This window comes from Diabrotica virgifera, chromosome 8 (genome assembly GCF_917563875.1).
Source record: "Diabrotica virgifera virgifera chromosome 8, PGI_DIABVI_V3a".
In the NCBI taxonomy this organism is placed as follows: Eukaryota; Metazoa; Arthropoda; class Insecta; order Coleoptera; family Chrysomelidae; genus Diabrotica; species Diabrotica virgifera.
In genome coordinates this window covers 146,600,780-146,622,984 of record NC_065450.1, presented here as the reverse complement: position 1 = coordinate 146,622,984, position 22,205 = coordinate 146,600,780, and the positions used below count along the sequence as shown (strand labels likewise).

Genomic DNA, 22,205 nt, shown 5'->3' with positions numbered 1-22,205 from the left:
TGAGACGTATTCAGGTAGCTTTGGTTATCGGAATTTTGGGCGGTCGGGTCGACCGGATTATAATAAAAATTATTTATTTCTTTTGATGCATTTAAATTTGAGTTCTCATTCAACGATAACAATGGCAATCTTTAAAATAATTATTGGAGTGTACCTATGTATTACTTTCTAAACTCGTTTTTAAATTAATTAGCAAGAATGTAGTTGTGATTTGTCTTTTAATTTGAATTCTTGAAACAAATCATTGAATATTCTAAAGTTTATTTAATAATTTTATATACACAATATATAATAATATAATTTATTTAATAAAAAATTTATTTAACGAGAAAAATACTCACTGAGTGATTTTAGATATTGTACATTTCTTATTTGCCTCATAATCTCGATAAAAAATTAGGTAGTTATTTTCGTTAATTACAGTCTCTTCTGATATTGTATATTTTGTTTGAATATATTGCAACCGTATTTACTTAAATGAAATTGACTTAGTAACCCGCTCGGCCACTTTAAACTCTTCGAGAGAAAAATGGTAAGAACTCGTAAATTGTTGCAATCGCGATTTCCTACAATAAGTTTTTTCGTGCGGTCGATATTTTCCGAGTTAGGGGAAAAATAGTGACTAAGTATAATTATTGAATTATTTATTATTAACTTTACTTCTTAAAGGTGCCGTGTATTTCTGCGTAGGCGTCCACCGTGCATTGTATTGTCAGGTGAGATATTAGATAGTCACGATTATATTATTCTATTAAGAGTAATTTCATTAATATGATCTGGCGAATATTACCCAGCCATGACATCTTTTTCTAGACCTCTCTTACCCTCTATGTTTTCTTCGAGTTCCAGTTGCCGACAAGTATATTATCGTTCTCCTCGCAATATGTCCCTAAGTATATCCATGATATTTTAAGCATTCGGTGCAGGCAGAGGCACCTCATTTCAACGACTTCAAGTTTGTTAGTGGAGCTGGCCTTTATTATCCATGCTTTCATTCCATACAAGAGAACAAGCCAAACGTAACACTTTAGCGTATTGTATCTCAGGTTGAAACCCAAATTTCAGTGAACAGTCATAAGAGTTTGTAAGTCGATATCCCATTGTTTATGAGAGATATTTTTCATTAAGTTGAGCCCGTTTGAGCTGAGAGTCGGAGTGACTGTATATTGTCTTACCAAGATAGACGATTATCCAGTTTTATTCCCAAGAAGTTAATCAATTCTGAATAATTTATTGTAAACTCTTTAGGGACTACTTATTAACTTTTGCTCTCAGAACGAATTTCGAATAAACAATACGTTCTTCAAACACAAAGATCAACAAAAATATACATTCAAAAATACAAGAGCACACAGATCCGATATTGATTATATATTGACAAACAAAAATATCCATCATTCTCAAGTACTAGACATAAGATGTTTAAGTGCAGCTAATATCGGAAGTGATCACAACCTAGTACTTGGAAAAATCAGAATACATCTACAAAAAAAACAGGAAAAAACACCCTATTGAATGTGAGACAAGAATAAAGCTAGAACAGCTACAAGACTTGTCAACACGAGATCTATACAAGAGAAGACTGCAAAAAGTACTGAACGAAAACTACATAACACCAGATGAAGACATAGAAGAAAGTTGGAGGAAGATTAGAGATAATATCAAAATGGCAGCAACGGACGCACTTGGAGAACGCAAGATAAGTAAACATATACGAAAGAAAAGGAGAACACCATGGATCTGTGAAGAAATAAAAATAAAATGCCAAGAAAAAAAGAAATTCTAGCTAGAATACAAATTCAAAAGAACGAGACAAACATATGAAGAATATAAAAGAGTTTGAAATGAGTTAAACTCAATAGTAAGAAGGAAGAAAACAGAACATTGGTAAGCATTTTCAAAAGAGATGGAGCACGACTTATACGGGATGCAAAAGGTAATGTGGAAAATGATAAGAGGTCAAACAGCAGAGATGAAGGAATTGATAGAAGTAAAACATATTGATACAAATACATGGACAACTTACCTAGAAAACCTGTATCAAACAGCTAATCATGAAGAACTGGAAAACCAGGATTAGAATCGGATGAGCAAACAGAAATTAAAGAGATGAAACAGATGAAAAATCGAAAAGCACCAGGGAAAGATGGAATAGCTAATGAACTTTTAAAATACGGAGGAGAGAGACTTCACAAAGAACTGAATATCCTGATAAGTAAAATAATAAATACAGGAAGAATTCCAGAAGAATGGAGTACCACTCAGATGATAGCATTATTTAAGAAAAGTGATAGGGCAGACCCCAGTAATTATAGAGGGATAAATTTACGGAGCACTATACTGAAACTCACAACAAAAATACTGATGAAGAAAATAATGGCGCGCATAAATATATCGGTTGAACAACAAGGATTTAGAAGTGGAAGATCATAACGATGCAGTTTTTGTGATAAGACAAATAGCGGAGAAATCATTAGAATATAACAAGCGAGGGTTTTTCTGTTTTATATACCTAGAGAAAGCATTTGATAGAATACAATTAAAAGATGTGATACACCTACTACCTACATGACAAAAATTTACCACTGGATATTATAAAACTGATAGAAAACATTTATGTACGAAATAAAATAGAAATGAAAGTCAATGGAATAATAACAGAACCCATATAGAAGCAAACACAGGAATCAAGCAAGGAGATTCACTAAGCCCTCTACTGTTTAACATAACGCTGGATGCAATAATAAAACAAGTGAAGAAAAAAAGAGGGTAAAAAATGGGCGATAAAGAGATAAAAATACTCTGTTACGCTGATGACACCGTGTTAGTAGCAGAGTGCGAAGACGACCTACAAAGATTACTGCACGAATTCAACATTAACGCAAAAGAAATGAATATGAAAATATCAGCTCAAAAAACAAAAAGCTTAGTAATATCCAAAGAACCAATAAGATGCAAATTGGACTTAGACAATGAAAGTAAATACCTGGGAATTAATCTATCAGCCGACAATAATATCGAAGAAGAGGTTAAAGACTAATAATTAAAGCCAGTAGAACGGCCGGATGCCTAAACGATACAATTTGGAAAAACAAACACCTTAGAGTGGAAACAAAGGACCGAATATATAAGTCATTTGACTGAAGTTATTAGACCAGTTATGACTTACACTGCCGAAACAAGACCAGATGCAAGCAAAATACAAAGACGTCTGGAGACCAACGAAATGAAGATCTCAAGAAGGATTGCTGGAAAAGAATTACGGGACAAGGTAAGAAGTGAGGAAATCAGATGCATATGTGGGGTAGACAATATAAATACCTGGGTAAAGAATAGAAAAGAAGAATGGAATGAACACATAAGCAGGATGTCTGAATCAAGGATAGTAAGAATAGCCAGGGACAAGTCACCGTTAGGCCGAAGAAGTATAGGACGCCCAAGAAAAAATGTCTGTATAAAGTCTTTATACTCAGTAGAAGCAGAGTTGTAGCTAATGACAAGTAAGTTCTTCTCCGTCAAATTCCAAATCGAATATTTCAACGTGAAATAACCAAAAATGAAGCACACTTGTGGGAATACTCATCGCAACTTTTTTAAAGTGTTTAAAAAGGCTTTGTTTTTGTTTTTAAAAAAGTTTCTAGCATTAAAGTAAGCACGTTACGCTGAAAATAAAGTTGGTCCTTTTTTGTACAAGATAGTTTTAAAAAAGCGTGAAAATCACCCTCTAAAAGGGAACTTGCATAAAATTTTTATTTTGAAAGAGATGCTATAAATTTCCTATAAATCACAACAGAACACGATTTAAAAAGAAAAAAAGTTGTTTGTGTTTTTCGTTTGCCCCTCAAGAGGAATAAAATCAAATTATTGTTACCGCTTCACAAGTGACTTTACTTATGTATTGTTAAACGCTTTTATTTAGTTCAATAGCTTGCGTCAAATCTTTAAACGTTAATTTGACTGCCTTTTCTCCAATGCAAATGAATGAAAATTTGCAGACATATGCATTTGCGGGAACAATACACGAATAGTCAAAAAAAATTTTTTTGTGTTTATTAATTGTTTAAATAAAAAAAAACGATTTTAATGGAAAATGCTTAAATTTTCTTGTTTTTTACGATGTAAAAACTTGAAACTTTTACGGATTGTAGCTAATGATATGAACGATACATAATTTCACTTTTTGCGTTAATTGTTTACGTTATGCTTCATAAAAAAACAATAAAGTTTCAAATTTTTTGCCCATGCCGACTACTTTTCATGTTAGTACATCATATGTTTTATACATATTTTAATAAACATGACGATATATTTTATTGTTTGAAAAGTGTAAGACTAAAAAGTAAAAAATAAAAAAATATGAAAAATTTTTTTTTAAGAAACGCTTTTCTTTAGTTACGAGTGACTAAAAGTAAAAATATTATAAAAAAATCAACTAAAAAGCAAAAAATAAAAAAAAAATTGAAAAAATCTAACACATTCGTTAAAGAAAAGCGTGGAGCGAAAACCGTTTATTCGATGAAGACGCGCCACGCTTTTCTTTGACGAACGTGTTAGATTTTTTCAATTAATTTTTATTTTTTGCTTTTTAGTTGATTTTTTTATAATATTTTTAATTTTAGTCACTCGTAACTAAAGAAAAGCGTTTCTTAAAAATTTTTTTTTCATATTTTTTTATTTATAATATGATCTGTAAGTTTCATCGTAAATTTAGTTTTACAGTATTTTTTTTTTTGAAAAAAAAATGCCTTTTTTTAAATAACTTTCTAATTATCAGTGATACGAAATATCCCAAAGTGTAAAGGTTTTGCTTTTCTGAATATTTTCTTTTTCTGTAATACAAAAATTGGTTAAGATATGGCTGTTCCGAATTTGCATATACTCGTGATTAGTGACTCATTGAAGCCCTTTTAACTACAGCCTTTCAAAAATAAGCACTTTGAACCGATGAAACTTACAGATCCTCTATAAGCATACATACGTAATTATGAAGCGCTACTGATTAATTTCATTTGAGATGCTTATTAGGATGTGATTTTTAGATTTTTTTTACAAGAAAAAAGGGATCAACTTTATTTTGTGCGCAACTTGTTTACTTCTGATACTAAAAACTCAAAAAAATAAAGTTGTTTTTAAACTTTTTAAAAAAGTTATGATGAGTTTTCCCCGAAAAGTTTCATAATTTTTTGGTTATTTCATGTAGAAATATTCAATTTTGAATTTGACAAATAATAAGAACCTACTTTTCATTAGCTACAACTCTGCTTTTACTGGGTCTACGACTTCATATGTCATATTTATATAAAACATTTTTTTCACTTTTTGATAAGCTGTATTTTTGCTATGAATGTTTTTTTTTTGGTGAAATACTTCCTTTTTAAGTTATTTGCGAAAATCCGTCTAAAAACATACTATTTTTTGAGAAATGAATATATTCACTCGCAAATAACTCGAAAAGTATTTACTTGTGAGGTCAAGACTAGTGAAAAAAACTCTATAGTCAATTTATATTTTCAACATTTCTGCAGAAACAAAAACAAAAAAAAATTAATACAGATTAATGTGATAGTGACTGCTGCGTTAAAATTTTGAATACGAGCCACCTAAAATAACCGCGTGTTCTTGGCTAGTTCCTTGAGTAGGGAGAATTTTACACTTCCCTCTAAAGCTAGTTACAACAAATTTAAGCTAGGCGCACCACTATACAGGCAAGTTTTAAAGACAACAAAATAATGCATAGGCTTTCCTATCTTTCCGTATTTATCAATCAACGCTAATACCACAGGTAGATAAGTTAAAAGGTAAGAAATAAATTTGAACAGTAACGGATTAAGCCAACACGGGGCATATAGCATATTATGTAAGCGAATGGTTCTTGGTTTGCTTAAAACACGTTGTGTATTATACGTACCTATAAAAAAATAACAAAAATTAAATTCTCTTAATAAAATAATTGAAACAATATGATATGTATATACCAGGGCGGATATGTAATAAAGTTAGGTGACAACTTCAATAATAATAATTGACTTATGCTCCTTATGCCCGGAACATTAATAAAAAAATTAAAATATTTAAAAATTTCGAAAAACATTGATTTTCCTATTTTTATTTGCCTATAACTTTAAAACGATTCATTTTGGAGCAAAGTCGTAGGGAAATAAAATAAAGATAGTTGAATTTTGTATGATATACGACTAGTTAAAAATGTCTTAAATTATTACCCTTTCTGTAAAATAGCAATAAATACAAAATAAGGGGGCAAAATAAGCCTCTTTTTATTCAGTGTTTTTCAACAACTTTGGTTGCACTTAGAACTTTCGTAATTCGCATAGAAGATCCTTATAACATACTTAAATCGTCCACCAAATTTCATTAAAATCGACCTGATAGATTTTGCATAATAATTTTGCAATCTAAATGTTTTTAAAAAAGTTCAAATTTTTGAACAAAAAGTGGACCATTTAGAAGTTTGCTAATTTTTTCACATATAAAGAGGCTCTCTACCTATCTAATACACTTTACAGAATTAAAATCGGATTATCTAAGCGGCCTGAGCACTGTTTTAAAGGTATAAACAATTTTTTGGTTTATAAACAAATACAGTGAGGACGTTTGAGTTGAAATAAATTCATTTTCTGGAGAATGGGCGTCTCTGGAGATAAATCCCGAAATAGGTCGATTTTTATTTTTAAATTCTAATTTTTTGGTATACATATCATACTAGTGACGTGATGACGCAAGCGATGATTTTTTTTAAATGAGAATAGAGGCCGTGTGTGTAGCTCATTCGAAAGGCTATTCAATTTTGTATTCACTGATATAAAGATTAACATAATTATTTATACAGGGTGCCCAAAAAAATTTTTTTAAATTAATTTAATTAAGACAAAATAGCTATTTGTATAACAAGGGAGGAAACTGCTACATTCCTCCCGAGAATGAAGTTTACTGCCCGACGCGTAGCGGAGGGCAGTAATCATTCAAGGGAGGAAAAGGCACTTTACTCCCATGTTATACATATGGTTTTTCCACCTTCCTCAAATTTATTTTACTTAATTTATTTATGTAACTAACCAACAAAATTTATTAAAACTAAAACTAACAAGTAGGTACAATATAACTGTCAACTGTCAAATATAAGTCAAATTATTAATGTAAACATTGTTAAATCAAAATAACAATTTACTGTTTTTTACCACTCTGCAAAAAACAGGGTGTTTTATAAATAAACGTTAAAATGTATACTTACGTAATAGAAAATAGATATTGTACAGGGCGTCAATAAGTTATATTTCATGAATGAAATACCATGACGTCACCTTTACTTTGCCTCCCTAGGGAGGAAAAGTGCAACTTTGCTCCCCACAATCAGGTCCGGAAAAGTTTACTTTCGGTAGAGGTAGGTGGAAATAGTTATTTTCCTAACTACTGCGGAAAGTGATACTTTCACGCACGAGACTGCCGTTGACCCGAACGATGCGATAGCGGAGTTCGGGCAAGCAGTCGAGTGCGGGGAAGACACTTTACGCATAAGTTAGGAACAATATTTTTTCTAGGGCCGTACGTTTGGAAAAAAGCCACAAAAAATAGAGTTATATCAATTTTTGTTTATAAGTGAAAATACACAAATTAATTATTTGACAAGGTTGACGACGAATCAAAACCATTGTAATTGTGCACTGATCTGACTTTTAAATATTATGTCAAAATAATTTTATTTCAACGAATTATCAGTAGTAATTGCACAAGAGCTCTAAAATTATTGAATTTTTCCCGAGTGATACTTTGACAGTTTTAATTTCACGAGCTGAAGGCGAGCGAAATTATGTCGAAGTGTCACGAGGGCAAAAATTCTATATTAATTTTAGGGATCGAGTGCAATTTGTTGCGATTATTTCACGAATGAAACTGTTCAAAACCAAAATTTTATTGTAATTTATCTATGTAAGTACAAATTACTACAATTAAACACACAGTTATTATAACTATTTGACGGTTGAAAGTCATCATTTTTATCATTTTTAAAACATTAATTGTCAGTAATGTCACTGAATGTATTTTTTTCATAGCAACGAAGGGCATCTGACGTAATATACTTGACAACGGGAAATTATCAAAAATTATCAGTTTAATTTGTATTTCTGTAACTTTCTATTGGTCAGAATCTCCTATGAATGAAATAATCGCGCTAATTTCATTAAAACATGAACACAATAAGATAAATTTGAAATACATTAGTAAATAATATCTGAATATTAGTTTATTGCATGTATTATAATATATTACAAGGTATTTTACTTTCCCGCACGCCATGCAGGAAAATTTACGTTCACGCACGCCGTGCGGGAAAGTGCAACTTTCGGAAACGAAATACGTGCGTGAAAGTGGCTCTTTTAGCACGGCCGTAGAAAAAAGAATGTAGGTGATCTATTTAATGCAAAATACATTTTACTGCAGTCACAAAACAGAAAAAAAATGTGAATTTGAAAAATAAACATTGCTTTTCCCTTAAATTAAATGTTAAAACTGCTAAGAGGCTGGTTGGTGGCAACTAATATTGAATTAAATGAAAAACAATAGTTGTTTATCAAATAAAACTTTTTTTTTCTATTTTAGGACAACAGTAAAATGTATTTCGAATTAAATAAATTATATACCTACATTCTTCTTTTGTCTCAATTTAATTAAAAAAAAATTATTTCGACTTTCTCATGTAACTAGTCCAAGAGACAATACACATAAATGATGAATAACTTTTACATCACCTTCAAAGAGGGTAATTTATACAAGTACATACCTGAAATACCAGTATTAGTTTATCAACATCGTTAGTAACTACTTAGAAAAGAAAGTTACAAATTTACCGGTACTTGATGAGTTACCGAAAAATTTCTGCGCGGCAGGGTTACCAGTTGGCCTGTAATTAGGATGGGGGTTAAAATAGTTACGAATTCACCGGGACCCATTTTAGTATAGTGTCTAGATATTCTCGGAAATAATTATTATTATCAGTTCTTTGTATGTCATTAATGAGTCGTTAAGGAGTCATTAATAAATTACTTTATAATTACGGTTTAAGGTAAGCGATACTAAATTAAGAATTGGGAATTTTTTACCAAACTTTCTAGGGTCGAGACTAGAGTCTAGAGTCTAGCTAGATAGAATATCAAATTATTAAAGATGGTACTATAACATTCTTAACATTAAAATTGTAAGCCCACGTGCCGTAGAAAATTTTGAAGCAAATGATCACAAATACCTATTCATATTTTAACACTGTCGGTACTGAACATTTTCACTAAGTTGGTGATTTGACTAAAAAGTTTGGCAAAGTCCTTTTCATGAGCATTTTTCAGTGCGTCACAAATGATAGAAAAAAAGGTAAGTCCGTGATAAATACACATTTACAATATTTATTCTAACATGACATTTTAGTTAAATCTGACAGTTGTCAAATTTTATTTGCAATTTGGCATAAAAACAAATCAATTTTGTTTATTGCATTTATAAAATGGTATTTTCTTTGATTTGTATAGACTTATAAATTATACAGATTATATTCGTAGATATATTATATAATTCGTAAATATTTTTTTTCGATTATAGCGCCATATATCGACAACTAGAACAAATGTTATAAATAAAATAAATGTCTGTAATCACAGACGAACCTTTTTTCTGTGACATACAATTTAATGCGTTATAGCCACTTTACACGATGCAAGTAATTGCGAAATTTATTGCACAAGTTCTTGCAGCAAGAACTTCTGCAATAAGTTGCAACTAGCTTTCTGCAATAAAGTGATTACACGGTGCAAGTAATTGCATAAACTGACATGAAATGGACAGAAACTTTGCATGGTGTAAAATTACTTGCATGGTGTAAAGTGGCTATTAGAAAGAAATCGAAAAACTGTGACGCACAGAAAAATGCTCATGAAAATTACTCTATCTATAAAACAATCTGTGTAAAATCAAACTCCATTTATTTATTTAATAAATAAAGTGAGTGAATAATCATTTTGTAATTAGTTCGGTTTCAAATACAGTATGGTGCAAATGTTTGGAATAAATTCGTTACTTCGTAAGCCGGCGACATTCAGGAAAAATCCCGAAACGTGTCGATTTTTATTTTTAAATTATAATTTTTTGGCATATAGGTACATTGTACCAGTGACGTCATCCACCTGGGCGTGATCACGTAATCGATAATTTTTTAAATCGGAATAGGGGTTGTGTGCTCGCTCATTTGAAAGATTATTAAATTCTCTGTATAGTACTATAAATATTAGCATAATTATTTATACAGGGTGTCCAAAATTTTTTTTAAATTAAATTAATTGACAGAAAAAGAAGAATTTATGTAATTTGTTTCATTCAAAATATATTTTACTGCTGTCAGAAAACATAAAAAAATGTTTATTTGGCAAATACACATTGTTTTTCGCTTAAATTAAATATTCAAGCTGCCAAGTGGCAGGTGAGTGGCAGCTTGAACATTGAATTTAAGAGAAAGACAATGTTTATTTGTTCAATAAACATTTTCTGTTTTCTGGCAGCAGTAAAATGTATTTTGAATTAAATAAGTCACATTAATTCTACTTTTTGTGTCAATTAATTTAATAAAAGAAAAATTTGTACACCCTGCATAAATAATTACGTTAATGTTTATGTTACTATATCGAGAATTAAATCACTTTTCAAATAATCTAGCACACGACCCCTATTCTCATTTAAAAAAAAATCATCGATTAAGTCATCACCTTTTTCATCACGATTTTTTTTTATTTTTACCTTAAGAGCCAACAGTAGCGCGTCATCAATATAACTTCGGGAAATGCTTCGGAATTATTTGACATAACTTGAATATTGTGACATTATACTCAGAGGCAGTCTCGGATAGAGAGAGGGGTCACGGGGTCATGACCCCCCCCCCCAAACGAAAATAAATATCTATTCAATAATCCTAAAAAAAGAAAAACCGAGAGCTGTCAAACAAAAAAAATAGACACATCCAAAAAATAATCGAAAACCTATTTATCCTAGGGGTGGTGATACTAAGTGACCTTGCATCAGAGAAAAGTAATTAAATCACCCTCAAGATCCATGACTCCCTCCCCAAAAAAAATTTCTGGATCCGCCACTTATTATATGCGCGCTAAATGGAAGTAATAGAAAAAAAATTTTATTATAACTAAATAAATATTTATAAAAATAAACCACAATAGGTGAAAATTTTATTAAAAGCGTGTATTTTGGTTTTTGATTTAAATTTAAAACAATTGATGATATTTCTAGACTAAAAAAAATAATGTGTGTTTACTTTGTACGCACGTAAGAAGTTATACTTCTATTATATGATTTCAACGAAATTAATATACTTTTTCTACAACCGTGTTAAAAATGCAATTTTTAGCACTCCATACGAGCGTTAAAAATGCTACTTTAAGACACTAGTGCTTTAAAATTTTTATGGCACTGCAGTTCGTATTGACCGTATAGGCAATTTTGATGTAATGTCAAAAAAATATAAAAATGGAATGTCAGTCAAGTTCAAGTAAAAGTTTTTGTAGATATTGTCCTATAATTACGTTTATAGAAAGAATATTGTACAGTATGTCTACGGATGGGGTGCCCAAGAGAAAACACTTTCTTATTTTCAGTTTTAGCAAAAAATGTCATTCTTGATAAAAAATTTTGCCTGTCCTAAAACGCCATAAAACGAAATAAAATTTAAGTTTTTCAAAACCTACTTAATTTTGTAGCCAATTTTATGCAAATCCATATAAATTTTTGCACCAAGTTTAAAATCATAACAATAATCTACTGTTGCTAAGCTACAATGTAGCTTAGTAACTGTCAACTCCGATAACTAATTTGCGAATTGTCATTCTTTTTCGACAAGAAAATGTTAAGCATCCAATCATAAATTTTTTTTGAACGCTTAACATTGTCGAAATAAATGACAATTCACGAATTATTTATCGGAGTTGACAGTTACTAAGCTAGATACATTGTAGCTTAGGCAACATTGTAGCTTAGCAACACTAGATTATTGTTACGATTTAGAACTTAGTGCAAAAATGTATATGAATTTTACGTAAAATAGGCTACAAAATTAATCAGGTTTTGAAAAACTTGAATTTGATTTCGTTTTATGAGGTTTTAGAACAAGCAAAACTTTTTATCAAGAATGACATTTTTCGCTAAAATTCAAAATAAGAAAGTTTTTCCTCTTGGGCACCCCATCCGTGGACACACTGTATGATATGCGTGTTAAAAAGTACATTTTTAAGGCACTCATGTGAATTGCAGAACTCGCTTCGCTCATTCTGCAAACTTTCACATGCGTGCCTTAAACGAGTACTTTTAACACTTATATCATAAATAACTATTTTCTACAATCGTGTTAAAAATGCAATTTTTAGCACTCCATACGAGCGTTAAAAATGCTACTTTAAGGCACTAGTGCTTTACAATTTTTATGGCACTGCAATTCGTATTGACCGTGTAGACAATTTTGATGTAATGTCAAAAAAATATAAAAATGGAATGTCAGTCAAGTTCAAGTAAAAGTTTTTGTAGATATTGTCCTGTAATTACGTTTGTAGAAAAAATATTGTATGATATGCGTGTTAAAAAGTACGTTTTTAAGGCACTCATGTGAATTGCAGAACTCGCTATCGCTCATTCTGCAAACTTTCACCTGCCTTATGTGCCTTAAACGTGTACTTTAACACTTATATCATAAATAACTATTAAGTTATTTATATTTTATAACTGTTATAACAGTTTATATTTTATTTAATTATTAAACTAATTTTAATACTTACTACTTCTCAAAAATGTTTATTAAAACAGTGCCAAGATTTAAAATAATAAAAAAATAAAACACACACAAACAAACACATTGAAAAATGCCACAAATGATTTCTGAACAATGTAGGAAATTTTTTTAAATAAATACGTATTTTCTGAAAAAAAAATTATATAATAAATAAACTTACAATCATAAAATGTATAAAAAATAAAAAAAATAAAAGTTTCCATTGGAGTTAGAACCCGCTTATCAACGCAGTTAGTACTGAAATTCATTCACCTTAAACTTTTACCCACGGAGACCATGTGTCATCATGTGCGAAGATCAACTAACTAAACGGATTAAACTTTTGACGGTTCTGAATTTAACCAAATTATTTTGATTTTGAATTGAAATTATTTAGAATTGAAAGAAATATTAAAATACAACAAAACATAGAGTAAGAAAACAATATATTAGGTGAATATTGATAGAAATTTTGATGGTAATCAAATTATGTAAATCAAAGCATTGCATACTATTTTGGTAGGTTCTTTTGAAATTTTCCAAATAGGTAGGTAGGTACCTATGAAATTTTTTATTAGGATACTAAAACATTTACAATTATTACGTACCTGTCGCTTTTAAAAACTATTTAAAAAGTCACTACAATCACTACAGTCATCACAACAATAAAAACTAATATACACAACATTAATTTGTTTATCCAAAATCTCCATATTGAACAATGATTGACATATGATTTTAACACCCAATCAGATCCCGTATAACGTTTATACCATACTGTCGGTGTGCGCATGCGCCCAGTAAAATAAAAATTTACCCTCGTGCCTAAAGAAGTATAACTTCAAAAATCCTCCTAAAACTTTATATACTCGCACTAGAACTCGAAATATTTTTACGTAAAATTGACTTAGGTACCTGTAAAGTAAAACTCACAATTAATAATAATCTATTTTTTCAAATAGTCCAACAACGTTCTATTACACACAAAAATATAATAAATTAATTATAAATAAACACTACTTCCCTATGGATCAACAATAACGAATTCTTAAAATAATACACTACTGCACTGAACATATGTCGATACAGATAAAAGAATCGTGCTATTACCCTTAGAAATAATCTGATGCTTCATTATTATTAAGTAATTTACACATACTAACATATTTTTCAAATTGGGCTCTGTACCACCATCCTTTACTATGTATATTACGAATATGTGTGCCAAATATCTCGATAAAATATTAAAAATGACAGCCGCAATCTTGGAACGCGTTTTTCGTTTTGATGATGCGCTGCTGTAGCTTCTGAATTTATTAGTTTTGTTATATTTATACCCATTTTATTTAAATGACTATACTTATTTCTTTCAGGTAATTTATGAGTAATTTAATTATTTCCATTTCGTGACAACTTAGTATATATTATATACTAATTGGAAAATACACTCGTTTTTTGTCGTAAGCTGTAATATACCTATGTAATTGGTCTATATATCTCTCGTTAATTTTGCTTCAAAGAAAATATGATTCAAATCTCAAGGCCGATGTCAGATTATGCGTTTTGACCGAATGCGTTTCCGCCGCATCCGGTCAAAAAGCATAGTGTGACAGATCGGTCCGGTTGCGTTGGAAACGGAATCGCTTTCAAAGTCATCGGTACTCGCTTACAAACTGCACCAGACTAAACGCATAGTGTGACAGGTCGGTCCGGTTGCGTTGGAAACGGATGCGTTTTCACCGCATCCGGTCAAAACGCATAATGTGGCATCGCACTAATCGACACATTATCACAAAAGCAAACTGATATGGGACCTTATCATAGATAATATTCTATTGTCTGCGCGGTAAACTATTTCATGGAAGTGCACGCCCCTCGATTTAAAATAACCTCTACTTCAGCGCTTTAAAAACCGCCCGCTTGGAAAATCCAGTCAGTCAATACAAATTCTACCTGAAGCCTGGAGAACAAAGCGTCATTACTTCTACCTGTGATAAAAATAGAAATCGCTGACCTCGACCTCGATGTTCGCGAAAATTATCGAGCTTTGAGTTCGTGAGTAAAGGAGACTGCATTCTTGCGCATTGCATCCCCACTTTTTCTTTGTGAAGAGGAGGGGAATCTATATTGGCGCGCTGTAAAAACGCCGTAGGCACTTTGTTCGCAGCAGTTTCTTAAGAAACAAGTTATAGTGAGGTGGTTCTGAGTCTAAAAAAATTATATTTTAGTAAATAAAATCGATTATGGATACCGGCACAGCAGAATGTAGACTTTGTTTATCACAAGAAGAACTAGTTTTAGTGTTTAACTGTGAAGATGTAGGACCTAAAAAAATGAACGAGTTAATATTGTTGACAACTGGAGTTGAAGTATGTAAATTTTTTATTTTATTCTCTTATTTCGTAGTTTAGAATTTTTTAAGAGCATAAAATTATTCCGGAAACATAAACTGATATAAACAGGAAGTAGCTTACCTGTAAAATCATCATGCGCAGTTGTATGTTATTTATTTACTCTGGCACTTAAGTGGTACGTAGCGGTGGAAATTTCATAATTCTCAGTGTTGCCATATCTCTTTTAATGGAATAATGTGACGTAAAGTTTACGCCATGTTGCCAAATATTTTGTTTGTCATAACTTTTTAGATATTTCACGTGTAATTGTAGAAACTTAACGAAAATCACATTTAAACGTGAGAAGATAAGTAATGGAATTATTATTTATATTGACCCGATAAAAATATGAAATAAAATACAACATAAATAAATTTGACAGTTACGGTTGTGGCATATTATCATGCACGTTGCGTTTCCAACACGTATCGTTTAGTTTCCGATATTTTAATGGTTTTAAATATGAAAGTGTATTCACACTGTCGAACGTATCGTATCAGACACCTTTTACTAAAATCAGGTTTTTCGGAGACTACGCTACGTGCCGGAAACGATGAGTGCATGATATGCCGCGAAATTATTACTCTGGGCTAATTAGCAAAATTCATGGAAAAGTTATTTACCAGCAATTTTATTGCTGGAATCGAATCTTATGATTGTATATTATATAGGTATGCAAAGTCCGCAGATAGTGTGCTACTTTTTTTATAAACAAAATGGCGCCCGAAAATCGTGTTTTTTTCAATTATTGCTCTATAACTCCGAAGATTTTAACTTTACAACAAAAACGCCCAAATAAAAATTCACCGCAATTAAATTCTGCATAGAGATATGTTTTTCACGATTTGCTCCGACGAAAATTTTCCTCGGAAAATGCGGGTTTTCCTAACAAAAACTCTAATTTTCAAATAAAGTTTTAGGTAAGTAATTATTAATCAATAATTAAATAACTTAGTGACATCAAAGTTTTCTTGGTATAGATTGTAATTCCAGAAGCCGGTGAAAATTAAACGAATATTTTAGCAACAATTCCATTGTTAATTAACAATTTATGATCGAAAGAATAACCAAAATAATCATGATACATTGATCAAACTTATAAAGATTATAAAGATGAGATGCTTATATAATATTTTATCGACAAAACATAAATTCTTCTTTTTTTTGCATAATCTTTAAATTTTGGAAAAAAAATAGTTATAATACGCTGGTCTAATTAGTAAAGTACAAAGAAAGGTTATTTACCAGCAATTTTATTATCAAGTATATTTAAATGGGAAATAAGCCACAATTTTACCTAAAAATGATTTTATTAACGTTTCGACGCCCAAGTCGGGTGTCGTTGTCAAAATACAAAATAATACTAAATAAATAAAAATGTTGTTGCTTAGTAAAAAATTCTTCTAATAATTTATTTAATCTGACTCATTTATATCGGTAATTCAGACACGTATTATACGTATTGCCAATATTGATGAGTTGCGTTCCTGGGACGACTTTACTAAAAGATAGTTCATTCGATTACATGAAATCAATCCCAACTCAAGAATATCTGCCACAAAAAATCATAGCATGTAATCTGTCTTTAAAAAGACAACCAAATGCAACGGTGGCACTGAAATTCTCGCGTTAGAGATTCCATAGTAAATCACGAGGGAAAACCAGGAAAAACCTCGTGATACTATCCCGACATCTTAAGTATTTGGGTTTACATTTAGTTTACTCTCAAAACTAATACCAAATTCTGACTTGATATTTTAAATTTTAAATAATACTAAAATACTAAATATGTACTAACTCGATATGTTACTGATTTACTAATTGTGGTATTTTCTTTCTATTGACTTCCTCCTTTAATATGGGTAACCACATCCTACTGCATTCTACCGAGGAATTTGCGACACAATTGGTTTCATTTAGCATAATTAGAGCCGCTTCTTTGATTTTTCTCTTTTTACTATCTGTTTCTTTTAGGACTATACTTGAATCTTATAAAATCCTTTATAAAAGGTATATTTATTAAAATCCCTATACAGGGCTACATCAAAGACAGAACTAGTTTTCAATCGGTTGACCGATCATCATCAGTGCAATCTTAGAATCTACATGCAAGCCACCAAAGTAAAAATAACAGGGTACTGTGATTTCATGTGAACTTGTCAGATAGAGCTCATTGGTACCTCGGGCGAAAAACATTGGATATCTTAATCATCCATGTTATAATTCACATCTTAGTCATATGTTCCGATGACGGATCAATTGTAAAGGGTTTTTACCCTGTTATTTTTACTTTGGTGGCTTGCATGTAGATTCTAAGATTGCACTGATGATGATCGGTCAACCGATTGAAAACTAGTTCTGTCTTTGATGTAGCCCTGTATAGGGATTTTAATAAATATACCTTTTATAAAGGATTTTATGTTTTTGTAATGGTATACAGCCAACTACAGGAAATTTTTCCTCGTGGATTTATACTTGAATCTCTCCACTGAACTCTATGTTCATTATCCCATGCGTGTTGACATATTTGAGATCTATCAAATTCTCTATTTTTTATATAAGACTGATGTTCATTTACTCTAATCTAACGTCTATTGGTCTTGACGTTTCACCTATATAAAATTGTTCGCATTCACAAGGTATTTTATAAATACAATTCTTTGTTCTTTCTTGTTCACTGTTAGGTTTAGTTTTAGATAGAATAGATCTCAAAGTGTTTGTTGTTTTGAATGTTGTTGATATGTTGAATTTATTTCCTATTGTTTTAATTTCTCGGATAGTCCTTTTACATATGGTAAAAATAGAGAATTTGATAGATCTCAAATATGTCAACACGCATGGAATGAACATAGAGTTCAGTGGAGAGATTCAAGTATAGTCCTAAAAGAAACAGATAGTAAAAAGAGAAAAATCAAAGAAGCGGCTCTAATTATGCTAAATGAAACCAATTGTGTCGCAAATTCCTCGGTAAAATGCAGTAGGATGTGGTTACCCATATTAAAGAAGGAAGTCAATAGAAAGAAAATACCACAATTAGTAAATCAGTAACATATCGAGTTAGTACATATTTAGTATTTTAGTATTATTTAAAATTTAAAATATCAAGTCAGAATTTGGTATTAGTTTTGAGAGTAAACTAAATGAAAACCCAAATACTTAAGATGTCGGGATAGTATCACGAGGTTTTTCCTGGTTTTCCCTCGTGATTTACTATGGAATCTCTAACGCGAAAATTTCAGTGCCACCGTTGCATTTGGTTGTCTTTTTAAAGACAGATTACATGCTATGATTTTTTGTGGCGGATATTCTTGAGTTGGGATTGATTTCATGTAATCGAATGACCTATCTTTTAGTAAAGTCGTCCCAGGAACGCAACTCATCAATATTGGCAATATCATTTTAAAGTCGTCTACTTTAAAATGTATAATACGTGTCTGAATTGCCGATATAAATGAGTCAGATTAAATAAATTATTAGAAGAATTTTTTACTAAGCAACAACATTTTTATTTATTTAGTATTATTTTGTATTTTGACAACGACACCCGACTTGGGCGTCGAAACGTTAATAAAATCATTTTTAGGTAAAATTGTGGCTTATTTCCCATTTGAATATACTTGATTATAAAAATGCCACAAGAAAATAGCTTCAGAACAACAGCAATTTTATTGCTGGAATCGAATTATAAGATCCTATTTATTATTAATATAGGTATGCAAAGTCCGCAGATAGTGTGCTACTTTTTTTATAAACAAAATGGCGCCGACAAATCGTATTTTTTTCAATTATTGCTCTATAACTCCGAAGATTTTAACTTTACACCAAAAACACTCAAATAAAAATTCACCCTAATTCTACATACAGGCATGTTTTTCCCGATTTGCTCCGACGAAAATTTTCCTCGGAAAATGTGGGTTTTCCCAACAAAATCTCGAATTTTCCAATATTTTTTTTGGGCCAGTAATTATTTATTAATAATTATATAGCTTGGTGAAAGAAAAGCTTTCTTGGTATAGATTATAAATTCAGAAGCCGGTGAAAATGAAACGAATACTTTAGCAATAATTCAATTGTTAATTAACAATTTACACTCGCAATAACAAGCAAAATAATCATGAGACATTGATCAAACTTAGAAAGATTATAAAGGTGTGATGCCTATTTAATATTTTGTGGACAAAATATAAATTTTTCATTTTTTTGCATAATCTTTAAATGTTTAAAAAAAATTGTTATAAACAAATTAACATTTCTCAGAAATTGTTTATTATATTCTAATTTTAAAAATACTTAAAATGCGTATTTCATAGGTCTTGAAAATGAATGCTTTAAATTTTCCAACCATTTGCAAAAAAGTTATGAAACAGCAAAGTAAATATACGAATTCTCCGTTGTTTATAATTTGTTTTAATTGTTTCAAAGCTTAAAAGTGAGTCTATGGCACAATCTAATTACTCACAAAGAATGTCAAAAATTAGTGAAATGGTTATATTTTATTCAAAGATTAAAAATACTTTTTTTTGTAATTTTTAGCGCAAAAGTAGGCCTGATACAGAGTCGGAGCTAAAATGTTCACTCAAAGCGACTGACACGCAGCATACATTATTTATTAAAAGTGCACGTCGCGCGGCCGCCGGTTGTCGCTCCGAGTGAAAATTTTAGCTACAATACTGTGTTATTCTACTTTCGCGCGTGTAAATTACAAAACAATATATTTATAATCTTTAATTAAAATATAACCATTAAACTTATAATCGATATTTTTTTGTAAATAAACTCTTTGTACTAAACTTTGTACTTTAAACTCACTTCTACGCTTTGAAAGAATTAAAAAAAATTATAAACACCGTAGTAATCGTATGTTTACTCTGCTGTTTCATAACTTTTTTGCAAATAGCTGTAAAACAGTTTTAAAGCATTCATTTTCAAGATATTTGAAATGCGCATTTTAGCTATTTTTTAAAATTATAATATAATAAAAACTTTCTGAGAAACGTTAATTTGTTTATAACTATTTTTTTTAAACATAAAGATTATGCAAAAAAATAAAAAATTTATATTTTGTTGACACAATATTAAATAGGCATCTCATCTTTATAAGATTTCAAAGTTTAATCAGTGTATCATAATTATTTTGGTTATTATTGCGACCATAAATTATTAATTAACAATTGAATTGTGGCTAAAATATTCGTTTAATTTTCACCAGCTTCTGAAACTATAATCTAAACCAAGAAGGCTTTTAAGTCACCAAATTATTTAATTATTGGTATATAATTACTTATCTAAAACTTTATTTGAAAATTAAAGATTTTGTTGGGAAAACCCGCATTTTCCGAGGAAAATTTTCGTCGGAGCAGATCGGGAAGAACACGTCTCTATGCAGAATTTAATCACGGTGAATTTTTATTTGAGTGTTTTTGTAGTAAAGTTAAAAGCTTCGGAGTTATAGAGCAATAATTGAAAAAAACACGATTTCCGTGCGCCATTTTGTTTATAAAAAAAGTAGCACACTATCTGGAGGACTTCGCACATACCTACATTATTAATATATAGGATCTTATAATTCGATTCCAGCAATAACATTGCTGGTAAATAACTTTCCCAAAAATGGCCTATTCTCCGATAATCAGCCCAGACTATATCTATTGTTTATTGAAAACTACGCTAACACGTATTCAGGGAGCGTTTTAGGATTACCAAATATCATAAGACCGCCATCGCCATAGGATGTAGAATGTAGAATTTAGTTTGTGAATAAGTGACACAAGAATGCTCGCGATAAAAGCCATTTCCGTTACTTCAAGACTTATCAGAACAACGTAAAGCATGCCGGTTATAATGCAGTGTTGCCGTTTGCTCTATTTGTAACAAATTTTCCGATATTATAGGTGTATTATTAATATTACACTACAGGGTGAAATCTTGAAATTATACAGAGTGGAAACCTATTATGGAAAAAATTTTCAAATGCGCGGTTTTTAAACATAAATTTAAATATATTCACGCAAGTCTAGCATAGTCAATCATCTTTATTTTTAATAGAACACAAATTAAATACAAAACCTATCAAATATTGATACTGAGTTTAGAAAATTGATGTCTGTATTTAGCTAATACTAAATATGTAGTCCAGAAAGCCACTGCGCATCCGCTTGGAAAAATATTCTGATTCGCATTTTTTTGCACAATCTTACTCAAAAAGGATTCCTTTTAACAAATTTGCATGTTGCCAGGACCAAAAGGTGGACAAAAATTTTTTAAACGTTTTTTTTTCCTAAAATTATTTTTCTTTGCATGGAAAAAAGTTTTTTTAGGTTTTTTGGATCATTCCAAACAGAAAAGGTCTGTAGTGACTTTGCTCTAAAAATGATAGTTTTTGACATATAAGCGATTAAAATTTGAAAAATTGCGAAATCGGCCATTTTTTAACCCTCAAAAACTATGTGAGAAACTGAAAATTTGAATGTTGCAAGGTAGATAGATATTCTTTAAATATCGATTGATGAAATCCCGAAGAGTTTTTTGCAATACAATATTCAAAACTCCTTTGTTTTTTAATTGCTAAGCAAGCGTGCGCGACACTATTTTCGACCGTTGCATGTGTATTTATCTTAGATTAATATAACGAAACGATTTCGTTAATCTAAGGTATTTATACATATACAGTATGGTGCAAATGAATGGAATAAATTCGTTTTTTCGTAAACCGGCGACTTAAGGAAAAATCCCGAAACAGGTCGATTTTTATTTTTAAGTTATGATATTGTGGCATATATGGTATACTAGTGACGTCATCCAACTGGACGTGATGACGTAATCGATGATTTTTTTAAATGAGAATAGGGGTTGTGTGCTAGCTCATTTGAAAGGTTTTTCAATTCTCTATTCAGTAATATAAACATTCACATAATTATTTATACAGGGTGTCCAAAAAATTTTTATTAAATTAAATGATTTGACAAAAAAAGAATGTATGTAATTTA

At 30.6% G+C, this 22,205-nt stretch overlaps 1 protein-coding gene across 6 annotated transcripts in view; it reads left to right on the top strand.

Moving 5' to 3' along the window:
* Positions 1 to 22,205, top strand: part of LOC126889766 (putative uncharacterized protein DDB_G0277255) — a 256,811-nt gene that overhangs the window by 114,768 nt on the left and 119,838 nt on the right. Inside the window, exon 1 of one of the 6 annotated variants that reach the window (XM_050658350.1) lies at positions 14,811 to 15,195. The exons of 4 other annotated variants lie outside the window; for them this stretch is intronic. In XM_050658350.1, the coding sequence (XP_050514307.1) occupies positions 15,070 to 15,195 (126 nt within the window). In that variant the 5' untranslated portion in view covers positions 14,811 to 15,069. Of the gene's footprint in view, positions 1 to 14,810; positions 15,196 to 22,205 lie in introns of those variants that run through there. One more of the 6 variants, XM_050658354.1, reaches the window with a different exon arrangement.